This window comes from Cnephaeus nilssonii (assembly GCF_951640355.1).
Source record: "Cnephaeus nilssonii genome assembly, chromosome: X".
In the NCBI taxonomy this organism is placed as follows: Eukaryota; Metazoa; Chordata; class Mammalia; order Chiroptera; family Vespertilionidae; genus Cnephaeus; species Cnephaeus nilssonii.
The window spans coordinates 130,580,529-130,597,424 of NC_137071.1; the positions used below are offsets into that span (position 1 = coordinate 130,580,529).

Below are 16,896 nucleotides of genomic sequence, written 5' to 3' on the forward strand. Positions count from 1 at the left end.
ATCCAACCTAGCCAGGCGGCACCACCCAGCCCACTCCCGGGCTGACCCCGTGCGCACGCCCTCGAGTTGTATTTTGATCCCGAATTGTGTAGACGGCAGGGTCAGGTCCTGGGGGCCTGGGGGCGGGCAATACACAAAGGGGCTTCAAGTCTGTGTCCCTGCCTTCCCGACCCCTCCAGGCTGTCTGTAGCGGGGACAGGTGCCGGAGTTGGGGCAGCGTGCGGGAGGAGCTATGTCTAGAAATTGCCATTCGTTGTTGCACACCAGCCTGCACAGTTCTTGTCTGGTCTTTACTTATAGGTGGGCGCCCCCCCCCCCCGGCCCCAGCCCTGGCTGTCATGAAAGCATCCTCGCCCAGCACGGTCTGGAGCGACAGCCTGGACCCCTTTCTCCCAGCCGGCCCATTCATGGGGGCTCGTTCCCAGCCCAACCTGGGAGAGGCCGGCCGGCGGGGGGGACAAAGGGAGGGGTGGGTGCGGCCGGGGCGCCGAGCCTCCCGCTGCGGATCGCCCCGCACGTGCGCTGGGTCGCGGCCCTTTTGTCCCCGGCCCCGCGCGCGGCTCGGCTCGGGGGGGGGGGGGGGAGGGGGCGGAGGTGACGACCCCGACCCGCCCCCACCTCGGCCGCGGCCGCCCGCGCGCACCGAGGGCCGGCCCCCCACCCCGCCCCGCTCCCCGGCGCCCGCCCGATCGCCGTGACGTGTCGGGCGGCGCGCGCATGCGCCGCTCAGCCCCGGCCCCCTTTCCCGGGGCCCGCGCCGCCCGACGGGCGGGAGGGGGCGGGGCGTGCGGGGCCCGAGGCCGCGCGGCCGGAGCGGGAGGCGGGCGTGTGTGCGCGAGGCGGGTGCGCGAGGCCGGCGAGCTGGTCGGCGGCCCGGGCGGAGGAGGAGGAGGAGCCGAAGGCGGCGGCCGCGGCTCCCGCCCGCACGGCCAGCCAGTCCCGCGCAGCCCCCTCCCTCCCACTCCCCGGCGGGCGGCGGCGGCGGGAGGAGGCGGAGGAGGGAGCGTCTCTGCCGCCGCCTCCTGGTCCCCGGCGCGGATCTGCCGCCGCCACCTCCCCGAGCGGCGATCGTCGCTCCGCGGTCCCGCCGCGGCCCCCCCTGTCGGCAGAGCCGCCCCGCGCCGCGCCGGAGCCAGCCTCGCCGGGGGAGCGCTCGCGGCCTCGGGCCCGCGCGGGCGGAACGGGCGGCGATCGCGGTCCCCGAGGAGCCGCACGCCGGGCAGCGCGGCCCCGAGCAGCGCGAGGAGCAGCGGACGGGCGGGCGGGCGGCGCCGGGCCCGGGCCGCCCTCGCTCCCGCGCCCCGGCCCCGCCGCCCGCGCCGGGGCGGCCGCCCGCAGAGGAAGGCGCCGCAGTCTCCGGGCCTCGCAGCCCCGCTCGGGCGTCCGCGGCACCGAGGGGCTCGCGCGGCCCGAGGGGGAGGAGGCGATCCCGGGGCCGGGCACTGAGCTCTTTGGCGCCCCCACCCCCGTCTGCGGAGCCCTCCACGCTGCGGCCACTGTCCCCTCCGGACCATGGCCGACGACGACGTGCTGTTCGAGGACGTGTACGAGCTGTGCGAGGTGATCGGCAAGTGAGTCTCCGCGCGGGGGAGCGGGAGTGTGGGAGAACGCCTGGCCGCGGTGCCCGGGGCCGGCCGCACCCGAACCCGCGCCGGGCCCGACCCCTGCCCCCCGGCCCCTCCCCTGCCCCGGTCCCGCTCACCCCGAGTCTCTCTAGACGGGACCCGGCCCTCCTGCCGGGCGGGGGGGCTGGGGCTGCCCGGCGCTCGGCGGCCACCGAGCCGGGAACGGCCAGCCCACGAGGCGTGGAGCCGGCTGCGAGCCGCGGGCTGCGTTTTGCCTGCCGGGTGCCCGGGGACGTGGCCGAAGCGATCTGGTCGCTGCTCCCCGGGAACAGTTGGGGTTATTGTTACCTTGACCGTGAAGGGAAAGAGCAGCTTGCATTCCCTGGGCTCGGGCGGAGAGCCGGAGCAAGAACGACCGGGGCTTTTAATTGTGGGGTGTGTGTCTATTGTGCGGGATATTAGCTAGATGCCTTTGTGCTCGCCCCGTGCACGGATTGCGGGGGGGGGGGGGGGTCATTTAAGACCGGGTGCTTTCCGTTGGAGCACATTCCTCACCTGGTGGAGACCAGAGTCGGGGGGATCGGAATTTGGAATGCCTCGTTATGCAATGCCGGCTCCATCGGCGTTCCGGGCTCCCCCGCCGCCGGGAGGGTGGCCAGCGCGGCCGAGCCGGCTGCTTCGAGTCCCCGAGCTGGGCTGGCAGGCAGAACTGACAGGCGAACGCTCATCCTCTCCTCGGGGGCCGGGTGATTACACCAGGGGGAGGCCGGGAATCAGATTAATCACCGTGCCGATGGAGAATTCAATCGGCAGCTCCTCATCTAATTGTCCGCTCCTGCAATGTGTTTTGAATAGTTTCCTTTTCATTCTTGTCAAACACTCTTCCGAGCGCACCCTCCTGCTAATCTGCCTGGGAGGGAAGCGCTGGCGATCTGAAGTTCATTTCCTAGTTCCGTGTGTGTGTGTGTGTGTGTGTGTGTGTGTGTGTGTGTGTGTCGTCCGTGGCTTTCGAAGTTGAGCAGATGAGATCGGGGAGCAATGTTGGCCGCTTTGGGGATCGCTAGGTAGCCACTACGGGGATATTCCCCCTCTTTGGGGAAGCGGGGCTTTGTTGGCTCGCTGAAGGTCTGCAGTGGGGAGCCAAAGGGAGACCTCAGGGCAGTTGGCATTTCGCTTTGAAGTTGTCTGCAGTGCTGGCTTCCAGTTTAAGTGCTGAGAAGTCATCTTTCCCCCTTGCGTGTGGAGGTATTACAGCGTTGCCTCACATGGTGATGGTGGGTAGAGCTTGCTACACACTTTGCTCAGACTCCCTTCACCAGGCGACATGTTCCTCCTTGCCCTATTGTCTGGTCCTGACCGGCCTGGGGATTAGGAGATCCAGATGTGCCCCCGATTAAGGGATGGCAGAAGTGCCCTAGAGCCGCGCTGTCCAAAAGAGAGAGAGAGACTGGCAGCCAGGCATGTCATTTTACATGTCAGTTTCCATGTGTACAGGTTCTAAAAGCCGCCTTTAGGAGATTATAAACAAAAAGGTGCGGTGACTTTTAATAAAAATATTGTCTTGAGCCCCACAGAGCCGAACTAGGATCATGTCAGCATGTCCTCGGGATAGAAATTATTAACGAGATATTTTACAGCCTTTCCTTCGTACTCGGTATGTGAAACCCAATGTGTATTTTACACTAACAACACATCTCCATCCTGACTCTACGCTACATTTTCAGGGGAAATATTTGACCTGAATTTAGTTGTCATAAAATTTGCATTTGCAAAAGTAGATTCACATACCCAAGTGGTTCCAAGCATACCTAAAAGTTTTCCAATAACGGAATCAACAACCTCTTTCTACGTTTAAATTTAAATGAATTAAAACTAAATAAAATTCAAAATTCACTTTCTCCATTGGACTGGCCACGTTTAAAGTGCTCAGTAGCCCTGTGCGAATAGCACAATGCTAGAGAGGCAAATGGAAAAAACACACACCCTCAGTTTCTTCATTCTTAACACCAATAAGGGTGAATCAGATATTTCCCCAAAGCCCCCAAATGATTGTGTGTGTGTGTGTGTGGGGGGGGGGGGCGCGGTAAATGTTGTTTGTTATATCTTTAGTTATATTTGGTTTAAATGAGCCAGCCAAGTCATAATTGGAAACTGTGAGGTTACAGTGTTATTTATATTGTGATGATGGAATATAGTCATCATTAAATCAATGTTAGTTACTAGTTCTGATTCCTTAAGGTCTGGGAGGGTGATGATATCGCTCTTTGGATATGGAAAAGAAGTGGTCAGCACCACATTAGCGCAATCAATATTCTGCTGACTTGTAATTGATAGAGTATTCTCAGGAAACACTTCTGATAGGACTGAATCCGTCTCTTCTGTTGCTTCTGAGCTGCCTAAGGAGGGAGCAAGGTAATTTTGAGGAGGGAGAGTCCCGGGTATTCTGTGACTACCTTTAACTGCGGTGAATGTGAAATCTCATTCAGATCCTACAGAATCTGACTTGGTCAGTGATTATCTTGCAGGGACCTTGACCGCATACATTTTAACTTAGAATTTGTTCAACTTCGGATGTAAGCCGAAATGCCTTGAACATGTTCATTTGTACTTGAAAAGCTGTTTGTTGCTTTCTATCCAAGTTCTCTGGCATTGTGATTTCCTTTTCTGCCAAATTAGTATTACAAGTTGCTTTTGACCCCCGGGTCTTAATAGGTTTAAATTTTCACCGGGATGCTAGATTGTACTTTTCAAGATCAGCTGACCACCCACTCACTCCCCTACCTCACCACTCTCACCCGCTCTCTTGAAAGGAATCATGTGCCTGATTCCTTATGAATATGGAAAAGATGTTACCTCTTTTTTTTTTTTAAGATTTAAAATATTTTTCCCTGGTTCTTATTTTTGAAAGTTTTACAAAGGATCCTTTGAACGCCTCTAGTTTCCATAACATTTTCCTATGTAACATCTTTGAAGCAACTGAAACACATCCCCAACAATGGGGCCTTAGTATAACCCCAGAACTTCGTCTTAGCAAATGACCAGAAAGGAAAGGTGTTATGCAAATATGGTCATTGGCCAATGCTTTTCCTGGCCATCTACTTTACCTTTTGCGGATTTCCAGTTTCACAGGCAGGTATGCCATCGGTAATATTCCGGGAAGGAAATGGGAAGATGATGCATCCAGATAAAAACAGAGAAATGACCGCCTTCCTAGGCCAGCAGTTTCCGGGAAAGAGAATAGCAGGTTGCACACCGTCTTCACCTCGCGTGGGCTGAACACGTGCCCGTGGATTCAGTAACCTGCACCTTCTGACTTCCCTGCTTTGGGGGGACACGTGGTCCAATGGGATCCCTGCAGCACGCCCGGGCCTCGGGATGACATGCTGGATTTGCTTACACCTCCAGAGTGCTCATCATATTTCATTACCGTTACTTATTTATGGCTCTCTCTCCCTAGTTAGCAGGGCGCTTCCTGAGGGCAGGGACCTGTCTCTCTCCATCACTTACCCCGGGGCCTGCAAGGTAACCGGCCTTCATTAGCTCTGGAATGAATTGAGTCGTTTTCATAAAATCTCATTAAAAGGCCCAACGCCTATCTGTCAGCCTCCGAGCAGTTATTGTGTGAAAAGGCTGTACTGGTTTAAAGGGATGGCCTTCCACCTGGCTGCGGGTGAGAATCCCCAGGGGAGCTTCTTAGCCAGATCGATTGCCAGGTCCCTGTGTCAGAGCAATGAAATCAGGACCGCCGGGAACGGGGCCTGGTCGCTGATAATTCTGTAAAGCTCTCTAAATGATTCTAATGAGCGCCTACAATTGACAGGCATTCTTTTGTGGATGGAATAGTTTGGGTCTGGCTTTTAAAATGTAGAATGAACGTGTGTGTGTTTTTGTGTGTGTGTGTGTGGTTTTTTTTGGGGGGGGGTGTATTGAAGCCCAAAGAGGAAAACGTGGATTTTGTTTCAGCCTGTGTTTGGCCTTGATTTATTTCCTTGGTCTTTCAAGATTCACACAGATTCATGACACTCATCTGATGATAGCATGGTGATGGATGTTTGGGACAACGCGGGGCAAGGATTGCTTCTAGAACCGTTGATGCTGGCTAGCCACTAGAATGCCTCCATTTCCTATTAAGAAAGTTATCGATTTAGTATGGATTGTGTTTGCGCATACACTCGAGTATGGTTAAGTCGCTTATACTTATATAAGGGTGTCCCCAAAAATGTCTACGTGCACTTGGAATAATTATAAAGGCAGTGTTTATTAAAATATATTTCCTTTTCAAAATTGAGCTATCAGCTGTTAAAGTGTATATACATTTTTTTTGGGGGGGGGCACAGACTTTAAAGTCCATACTTGTGGTTCCAATAATGCTATTTACCAGAGAATTGAGTTAAATGCAGCCTTGATGTAAATACTGGTTTAATAATATGTAATTTAGCTTAGAGAAAAATTCAGCTTTACTATTTGTACTAATGACTAAGGCTTTCACATATATTGATTGGCCCACTCATTTGGTTTTCTATTACCATGACAATGGGGGGATATTGCATTACATTGGAACATCTTCCCTGGACACCTTACTTAGACATTGTGAGTGAACTAGTTTTTAATGTTAGGGAAAGGTCCAGTGTGAGCCTGAGACAACTAGCCATTGTCCAGTCCTGTTACACTTAGGGTGGGTCCCTACACACAGCAGGCCTCATGGGAAATCCCGAAGCAGTGCTGATCCTGGTGATGGAGGGTGAGTCCGGGACCATTTGGGATGGAACTGAGCTACTCAGTTTGTTTTCTGCATCTGCACATCTTCCTCTGAGTCTCATCGGGTCTGCTTTTTCCAGACTGCCTGAGGCCGCGGGGTTTCTGGGAGTGTGGTTTACAGGTTATCTTCATAGAAACTTACTGTAACTCCTTTCCTTCCATGACTGGGACATACTTCTACGCCCTTGACATATGCAGTTCACTCTCCTCCATTTCCCCCGGTATCTGCAACACTGTCGCCTGGCAAACTTAAGTTGTTTCCTGGATATTTTCTTTAAATTGAGCATTCCTTTGCCACCTCCAGTGGTAGCTCTACCCAAGAAATTAAAGAAGCAAGTATACCTTCCTGTTGGAGATTGTCCTTGAATTAGCGCATTTTCGCAATTGTTTTTCACATTTTAGATGTGGCAGAAGCTCCGTTCAAAGGAACTTTGACATCAGATTGTTTAGAAGAAAAACATCTTTATAACCATGCCTGTTTCATAAGGGGAATTGGCGTGTATGCCTTCTCATGTTAGGTATGTTACATGTATTCTGTCCTCTACTTGTACCCGTTTTATAGAAAAAAAACCCTGAGATTCAGAGATGTGTGATTAACTTGCCCAAGATGACATGCAATGCCAACTGGTTCTAAAATCCGTTTCTTTCCTCTGCGTTGGGTTTCCCTAAAGCGAGGCACATGTCTTCAGAGATGATTTCCTGCAAATTTTAGTTGTTCCATTTTCTAGTTAAATTTCTTACCTCTTCAGTAGAGGCTCCATACTCCTGTTCATTGTTTCATCAATTCCTTTTTTCTTTTGGCCTTTCTCTTTAAAGACATACAGCCCCTGTCTCCCAACTAGTGAGCCTCTGCATTGTTGAGCAGCGGCAATATAGAATCGTGGCCATTCATCCCAGATATCATTTGTTCGGGAACTTTCTCTACCCCTTTCATAATCCGAGTTTGTCCTTCCAATTCCCCTGCCTGTGGAAGAGTGTGGGAATTAGTCCTAACTTGCCAGACCAGAAGCTAGGAGGTTTCGGAGGTGGGTGTTTGTTGGGAATGGGGCGGGGTAGTTCTTCCAATATCCTGCTATAAAAACACCCAAATGGCTCTCTCGGGCTCTGAAGCCATGGACTCAGCCACATCTGCGGGGTCGGAAGCATCCCAGCTGCGGGCCGCCCCACACACCTACATAATCAAGCGACTGGGTTGCGGCTGCAGAGCTGGGACCCGGCCCCAGCCCGCAGGCTGATGGCCTGGGCAGCTCACGTTTGGGTTTTCTTTATTATTATTATTATTATTATTATTTAAATATATTTTATTGATTTTTTTACAGAGAGGAAGGGAGAGGGATAGAGAGCTAGAAACACCGATGAGAGAGAAACATCGATCAGCTGCCTCCTACACACCCCCCACTGGGGATGTGCCCGCAACCAAGGTACATGCCCTTGGCCGGAATCGAACCCGGGACCCTTCAGTCCACAGGCTGATGCTCTATCCACTGAGCAACACCGGCCAGGGCTGGGTTTTCTCATTTAGCCGCAACTGGCAGTGCAGCCTCCAAAACCCGCACCAGTGGCTCTGGGGTTCTGCTCCAGGTTCAAGGTGCCGTAAGACCTGCTCTCCATTCATTCCCGCCTGGGCCCCCCAGTCTCTTGGTCTCCCCTCTTTCAACTGAGGAAAATGTAATGAGCTGATGGCCATCGGGTCCTGCAGTATGATTGCTCAGAGAGCCCAGGTCAGCATGGGAAGCAGCTGGCTTGCTATTCCAGGAAGATTTCATTTCTAAAGCGATTGGACTCTGTTCCTATTACTTTCTCTTGATCAATTAGCTCGTTTGTATGGAATAAATTATAAAAATGACTTAAAATTATAGATGATACACAGGTAAAGGCAAGTCTCTATTCTCCCACCATCTGTAGTCCCATTCTCAGAGGTGAGCATTGTCCCCTTCGTGTATACCTTTGTAAGGATTGTTTTAAAAATAGAATGGGGTCGTATTTGTACACTCTGCTAAAGTACTCATTTTCGATTGAAAAATAGTATATTTGATGATATTTCCATAGCCATCTATATATCTAACTCTCCCTCCTCTTAAACTGCTGCCCAGCATTCCATGGTGTGGACTGGTACTTGTTTAAATTTTTATTTGAAAATATATTTGTATTGATTTCAGAGAGGAAGGGAAAGGGAGAGGGAGAGAATCATTGATTGGCTGCCTCCTGCACGCCCCCAAATGAGGATGGAGCCCGCAACCTGGGCATGTGCCCTGACCGACCGGGAATCGAACCCTGACTTTGAATTGAGCGCATGCCTGTCTCCAAGTGGAGCTATGAGGGAATGAGTTCTTGGGGCTGACTGAGCTGGGGGGTTGTGGGTTGGAGTATAACTCACAGAGTTAGAAGAAGCAAGATAGCTCAGCATCACAGAAAGTGGGGAGGTGGCCCTAACCGGTATGGCTCAGTGGGTAGAGCGTCGGCCTGCGGACTCAAGGGTCCCAGGTTCAATTCCGGTCAAGGGCATGTACCTTGGTTGTGGGCACATCCCCAGTGGGGGGTGTGCAGGAGGCAGCTGATCGATGTTTCTCTCTTATGATGTTTCTGGCTCTCTGTCCCTCTCCCTTCCTCTCTGTAAAAAATCAATAAAATATATATATATTTTTAAAAGAAAGTGGGGAGGAGCAGTCATGTAAAATGCAGGCACACCCTGTGTGAAGACCAAGAAAAGGCTTGTCTATCAAGATACATGTAATATTTAATATGCAGTTCATGGTGTGACTGAAAAGCAACGATCTGGCTTCATTTCTGTGGATGTTGGGAATATACTGTCTCCACACCACCATATCTCAGGTTTAAAAAAAGATTATTTTCTTCACCTCAATTGTGTTTTGCACATTGTCATGGCTGACTTTTAGGTAAAACCATTTGGTTTTCCTAAGATGAGGTTTTTATGATTCCAGAGCTTGGTGCATAACTTTCTTTTTTTCTTTCTTTCTTTTTTAAAAAAATATATTTTATTGATTTTTTACAGAGAGGAAGGGAGAAGGATAGAGAGTTAGAAACATGGATGAGAGAGAGACATCGATCAGCTGCCTCCTGCACACCTCCTACTGGGGATGTGCCCGCAACCAAGGTACATGCCCTTGACCGGAATCGAACCTGGGACCCTTCAGTCCGAAGGCCGACGCTCTATCCACTGAGCCACACCGGTTAGGACTCTTTCTTTTTGTTTTAAACATCTAATTTCAATGAAGTGGAAACCTTTAATGATATGACAAAGAACGTTTTAGACGCTTTAAATTCTTGGTATTTGTCAAACCTGGTTATTTTCTCTCCCCCCCCCCCCCCATAGGGGACAGAGTTCTTGCCTCAGGGTTGTGGGTCCCCGTTGAATAAGTGGAGTACTCTCTTCCCCTTTCACCTCCCCCCTCCCCCCAAGGACACTGGTGCACTGGCTTTGTGGGCATGGATATGTTCCCATCCGTTCACAATCAGAGTTTATTGCTTTATTGCACCTAAGCCAGTTTTGAACATCTGAGCGCATATTATTTCATTTCAGATCTTCTGTTCTCTTCCTGGGCTTTGCCCGGTCTCTGTTCAGTCTTTTTTCTTTCTTTTCATACACGTATTCCGCTCTGAATATTTGAATCTTTGGCAGGTAGGAGTGATGATTGCCCCCCCTCCCCCTCTTTTGGGGTAGTTTAATAATTGCAAATATCGATTCTGTTGAGTCTGGATCAGGCTTTTAATTTTAACCCCGAGTTTAGAGTATAGGATGCAAGTATTACCCTTTGCCGAAACTGGTGTGGCTCAGTGGATAGAGCGTCGGCCTGCGGACTGAAGGGTCCCGGGTTCGATTCCGGCCAAGGGCATGTACCTTGGTTGCGGGCACATCCCCAGTGGGGGGTGTGCAGGAGGCAGCTGATGGATGTTTCTCTCTCATCGATGTTTCTAACTCTCTATCCCTCTCCCTTCCTCTCTGTAAAAAATCAATGAAATATATTTTTAAAAAAGAAAAAAGAAAGTATTACCCTTTAACCATATGCAGACTTAATGTTTTTTTTTTAAAAACACTCAATGTTCCTCACTTGCAGAGGTCTCTAGCCCTGCTATGATGTGCAGATTACCGTTATACCACTATGGTTTCTAGAATCGACTTTGTGTTTTTAGGAAACTTCATAGATTTGGGGCCCTTCTGCTTGTCCTTGGTTTGTGCTTCCCCCAAACATATCGGTCAGCATTGCTTTGTAGCTTGTAAGTCAGCCCCCTGCGATGCGACCTGGTAACCTTTGGGCACAGCGTGGCCATTTTCTCCTTATTTATTGAAAGAATGGTAGCTCCTTTCACGGGCCATTTGCATGGATCGGTAATTGTAAGGCGCGACATGAGTCTTTTTTATTTCTAGGATGTCTCTGAGATACTCAAATCACTTTTGGCAGCTCTGTAGCTGAGTTTCAACAATTTCCCAATGTGCACTTTCCCAGCACTTAAAACACAGGCTCTGTTCCATAAATGCTATGGTGAAATAAACATTCCCTTCTAGCCCATGCATGACATTGGTGGTGGTGTTATGCATTTGTTCATTTATGCACCCATTGCTAGCTGTGTGGCCCTAGGCAAGTTGCTTAACCTCCCTGAGCCTGTTTCTTTATCTGTAAAATGAGGGTGATAGTATACACTGAGTGGCCAGATTATGATGATCTCTGAATGCATAATAATCTGGCCACTTAATATATATATTGGAGGCCCGGTGCATGAATTTGTGTATTAGAGGCCCGGTACATGAATTCGGGCATGGGTGGTGTCTGGCCAGCCTGGCCAGGGGGAGGGGACATGGGCGATTGGTCGGCCTGCCTGCTGGTTGAACTCTCGGTCGAGGGGACAATTTGCATATTAGCCTTTTATTCTATAGGATATACACTAAGTGGCCAGATTATTATGCATTCAGAGATCATCATCATCTGGCCCACTCAGTGTATATCTTGAAGGGGTGTTGTGAGAATTGAATATAACATGGTCTATATAAAATGCCTAAAGGTGGTTGTTTTTTAATTGCTATTAATAGTCTTATTCACCAAATACTTGTTATCTAGCCTCAAGAATGTCTCTGTCAGTGGGAGAAGTTGACAAATAGTTCATATCTAATGAAACTAGACCTTAAGTCCTGTTACGGCCAGGGCCATATCTGATTGGTCACCTAGTCTCTTCAACATAACTGTTCCTGACACATGGTAAGTACCCGGGAGGTGTTGAAGGAGTGTGTTAAGTGAGTGGCCCATAAACTGTGGTCACCTCGTTAGAAGGAAGTTGGGGAAATCTTTGCAGAGGATCTGAGGCTGAAATGATTTGTTGGTCTTCTTGAGTAACTCACTTAATGTTTTGAAGCCTGTTTCCTCATTTAGAAAAAGGAATGCTTTGATTTTTTTTTTCCTTTTTGGTTCTGAAATTCTATGGCTTTGGTGTTCATTATATGTTGGACAAGGTGTTAACATTTTTATATTTTTCTAACTTAACCTGGGCCACAGCCCTTCCTTTTTAGGCAGTCACCCCTCCCCATTTTGCAGATGAGAAAACTGAGGAAAGGGGAGATGAATAACTTACCCTGGGGAAGTGGCAATAATAAGTGGCAGCATGGGGATTCACACCTGGGAGTATATGTGGCCCATCTCAACACCTGCTCTGCGGCACTGTTTTACGACACTGCTTTACGGCACATGGAATTATAATGGAATTATAAATCTGTGGTCTTTTGTGGCTGTTTTTTTTCTCTTCAGAGGCTCATTCATGTTGTAGGTGTGTCAGTACTTCATACTTTTTAAAGACCCAATAAATACTCCATTGTGTGGGTCTGTCACATTTGTTGATAAGTTGGTGGGCCATTTGAGTGGTTTTCAACTTTGGCCTATCCTAAATAATCCTGCTCTGGACATTCATGTACAAATTTTGTTTTTAAATATATTTTATTGATTTTTTTACAGAGAGGAAGGGAGAGGGATAGAGAGTTAGAAACATCGATGAGAGAGAAACATCAATTAGCTGCCTCCTGCACACTCCCCACTGGGGATGTGCCCGCAACCAAGGTACATGCCCTTGACCGGAATCGAACCTGGGACCCTTGAGTCTGCAGGCTGATTGATGCTCTATCCACTGAGCCACACCGGTTAGGGCAATGAATACAAGTTTTTTGTGTGGACATACGTTTTTCTCCTGGGTATATACCTCGGAGTAGAATTGCTTGGTCAAATTGTAACTTTGTGAGGAATCCTGGACTGTGTATGAGGGTGTGAGTGCTTTTAGTCAGGTGAGTACCAGCAGAGTTTGCCTGTAGAGTTTGTTCAACACATACATGGGACATAAACTAAAGCAAAGTTACGAGTTGTTGGCCCACCTTTTATCTCATGCCCTTTTTGTAGTGATTTTCAACAATTTGGGGTATTTTAGACAAAGAGTTGGCAAACTATCCGTAAGCTGACAGACAGTAAACATTTGAGGGTTGTGTGGGCCATAGGGCGCCTGTCACAGCTATTCAACTCTGCCTTTGTAGCAGGTGAGAAAAGCGAGAGTGGCCGTGTCCCAGTAAAACTTTATTTACAAAAGGAGGTGGCACGCTGGATCTGGCCCTTGGATATAGTTTGCTGATCTTGTAGATGAAAACTGAAACTGGAGCTGATTGTTTACCCTCAAGGTTGGGATGTTCTTTGAGGTTTCTGCAAAATGTAAACATATTGAGACGGGTCCACTGAACTGTTTTCACTGTTAAATGGGGAAATGCTACACATTTAATATTTTTCGTTCTTTTTTTTTTTTTTTTAAACCTGCTTTTGGATTCTCTTTTTGATCCTAGGTTAAAAGGAAGAAAACCATCAAAATTCTTCCAAGTTGACTGGAGGCAGTATGAATGGAGAGTTCCTGAAAAAAATGATTTCCTTCATTCTAGCGTATTGCCTGTAGAATGGATGAAAGTAGAGCTGAGAACGTACTAGAAATTATCAGACATGGACTATTATTTTAAGTGTTGCCTTTAATAAAGTTAGGTGGGAAATCAGCAACTAAATCTCTATCCCTAATTGGAAAGTTGTGATGTGCCATCCATGTCTATCTTATGACTTCAAGAGCCCTTGATAGAGGATTAGGGGCCGTGTGTGTGTGTGTGTGTGTGTGTGTGTGTGTGTGTGTGTGAGATCCTATATAATAAAAGGCTAATATGCAAATTGACCAAACAGCGGAACGACTGGTCGCTATGATGTGCACTGACCACCAGGGGGTGTACCGCTCAGCCAGAAGCCGGGCTTGCAGCTGACTAGTGCAACGGTGGTGGCGGGAGCCTCTCCTGCCTCCACAGCAGCGCTAAGGATGTCCAACTGATAGCTTAGGACATTTCCCAAGGGCTCCCGGACTGTAAGAGGGCACAGGCCGGGCTGGGGGACCCCCTCCCCCGAGTGCACGAATTTTGTGCACCAGCCTTCTATATTAGGTAAATAAAACTTCTTCAAATTTCATTTTATGTTTGACATCCATTTTACTCAATATGTTTTGTGGTCGTAGACATAGACTATTTAGAGTGCTTTGTGGCTCTTTAAAAATTGTCATTGCTTATGTACATAGGAAAAAGTATTATTGGAGGTTCTAGATTTCATAATTTGTGTCATCCCAGTGAAGTCAATAAAAAAGAAAAAAGACTTTTCTAAATTATAATTATGTTAAAAGAGGGAATTTTGCATCACACTTTATCTTTGCATTTGGGCATACAACAAATGAATTACTTGTTCAAAATGTGAAATTTCAAACTGAGACAAGGAAAATCACAGAATATAGATTTAGGAGACAGCCGTGTACAGGATTTATGAATATTATGGTGTTCTTTTATGTAATTTCCCCCCAATTTTTTATGTTCACATCTTAACAGCAAGCAAAATAAGGTGGAAAAGGACCCTGGTTGGGTGGCTCATTTGGAGCATCATCCCATCCACCAAAGGTTGTGGGTTCAATTCCCAGTCAGGGCACATGCCTCGGTTGTGGGTTCAGGTATGGGAGGCAAGGGATCAACGTTTCTTTGTCCCATCGATGTTCCTCTTTCTCTAAAATCCCCTCATCTCTCTCTCAAACCAATAAAAAAGTATCCTCAGGAGAGGATTAAGAAAAAAATGAGGTAGAAAGATCTTAAATTTAGAGTCTGTGATAGGATTGGGCACTGAATCTAAATTACCTACATTTACAGAACAGCATTTCATCTGCTAGATCACATTCCATTGCCATGGAGGGAAAGTGATAATGTTGGAATCTATTCAGACCACTTCGATGAAAATTCTTCCCAGGTTGGCTTCAGAAGACAGTAAAAGGAATCCGAAGACCGCCCACGGAAACTATTACCTACACAGAGTGGCCAGATGATGATGATCTCTGAACGCATAATAATCTGGCCACTCAGTGTATATCCTATAGAATAAACATCGATGTTTTTCTCGGTCTTTCCCTCTCTCTTCCACTCCCCCTAAAAATCAATGGAAAAATATCCTCGGGTGAGGATTAAAAGAAGAAGAATTAGGCGCACAGTTATGAATATGGACTTGAAGATCTTAGAATATTTTTCCCCATGAAGATGCATTCATAGACATAGCCGTGAAAAAGATATGTATAGGTTAGATTTGATAAACATACACTTACCATATGACCCAGCAATTTCCACTCCTATGTATACACCCAAAAGAAATAAAATATGCCCACACAAAAGAATATATGTACAACTTTATTCATACTAGACAAAATATGAAGCCACTCAAATAAAATAAAAAAAACTAGGAAAAGTAGTATTTTAAGGAAAAAAATTAAATAGTTGTGACAGATCACTACTTAGTTTTCCTCAGTTTTTTCATCTTGTAAAAGAAGGATAGTAAAGGCTAAATTATCTAACTCATTGGATTCTTACAAACATAAAATGACACAATTCTTCAAAAGGCTTAAACTACCTTATCTATATTGTTATTTTGATTTTATCAAAATCAGACACTTCTTGTTAGAAATGGGTTTTGTTGAATTTTCTTTGATATTGCAAGAATCATTTACTTTTGTGTTTAAAACTGATTTTATTTTCTTGTTTGATTTCTAGCACTTAATATTCTCAAGTCTTTGTAGGACTTAGAACATGTTAGGTGAAAATGTTGAATAAAGAGATTCGGATGAATTGTGTGCATTTTACTAAAGGGACAGTGTTTACACTGAAGTCAAAACAAAGAAAAATACCCCAACCAGTATGTTTCCCATTGCTTTGCTTTCACTTATTTCATTTTATTTGAGCTTTGAAGTTTGGAACTTACTACAAAGTAATAAATTTTTGTTGCCAAAATTTGGCAGCTACTTAAAATGTTGACCTTTCTGTTTAGTAGTAAGGTCTAGAGCCGTGGCTCTCAAAGTATAGACCTCATTCTGACCAGTGGCAGCATCACCTGGGAACTTGTTAGGAATACAGATTATTGGGGTCCTACCCCAACCCTACAGATCAAAAGCTCTGAGGATGGGACCCCGAAATCTCTATTTTAACAGCTCTCCAATGGAGTATTTATTGGGTCTTAAAAAAGTATGAAGTACTGACACACCTACAACATGAATGAACCTCTGAAGACGTGCTTAGAGAAAAAAAACAGCCACAAAAGACCACAGATTTGTAATTCCATGTGCCGTAAAGCAGTGTCGTAAAACAGTGTCGCAAAACAGTGTCGCAGAGCAGGTGTTGAGATGGGCCACTGACTTAGAACTCTAGCTCAGGCCTTAGTGAAGTTATGGCCCATGAGCCAAATCGGTCCACTGTCTGTTTTTGTCAGTGAAGTGTGTGGGCATGCAGCCACTCTCATTTGTTTAAATATTGTCGATGGGTTTGTTTAAATATTGTCGATGGGTGCTTCTATACTACAAGGGCAGAGCCGAGTAGTTTCAGCAGAGGCCATATGGCCCACAAAGCCTAAAATATTTACTTTCTGGCCCTTTCCACAAAAAGTTTGATGTTTCAATTTCTTTACAAAAAAGTTTTCTGATCCTGGCTCGAATGAAATCTATAGGTAAACACCTCATTTTGTCTTTCCATTTGACTCTAATTTCTACAGACTCCGCTCCCTGATATCAAACTATTACTTGATGATTAGAAACTTGTGAATAAGAAGAATAAACTACTGTGCCCTTTCCTTCTATTTGGCAATAGTGATAGCCTGTTTATCAATTCTGCGACATTTTCTCACTAATTCAGCACTGGGGTGCCCTTGGTTGTTCTGTACTACAGAGTGGCATAACTTAATTATCTATTACTAGAGGCCCAGTGCACGAAATTCGTGCACAGTTAGGGTCCCTAGTGGCTGCTGGCTGCTGGCCCCTGGCCGGGTCCTTCCTTCATTCCACGCTGCCCCCAGGTGGTCAGCGCATGTCATAGTGAGCGATTGGACTCCTGGTTGGTCAAACTCCCGAGGGGACACTTTGCATATTAGGCTTTTATATATATATAGATAGTCTTCATGTCTCCCGATTCTTGCTGCCTTTTTACTTCCACAACAGAAAGCCCACCTTGGGACTGCTAAGGTTAGGAATTCATGGGAACTGTTTGCTG

General features: G+C 47.3%; 1 protein-coding gene across 1 annotated transcript in view; it reads left to right on the top strand.

The window, feature by feature from the left end:
- Nucleotides 1-801: 801 nt before the first annotated feature.
- CASK (calcium/calmodulin dependent serine protein kinase) overlaps nt 802-16,896 on the top strand; it is a 293,487-nt gene continuing 277,392 nt past the window's right edge. The window contains 1 exon segment of the mRNA XM_079765497.1: nt 802-1,571. Coding sequence (XP_079621623.1) covers nt 1,513-1,571 — 59 coding nt within the window. The 5' untranslated portion in view covers nt 802-1,512.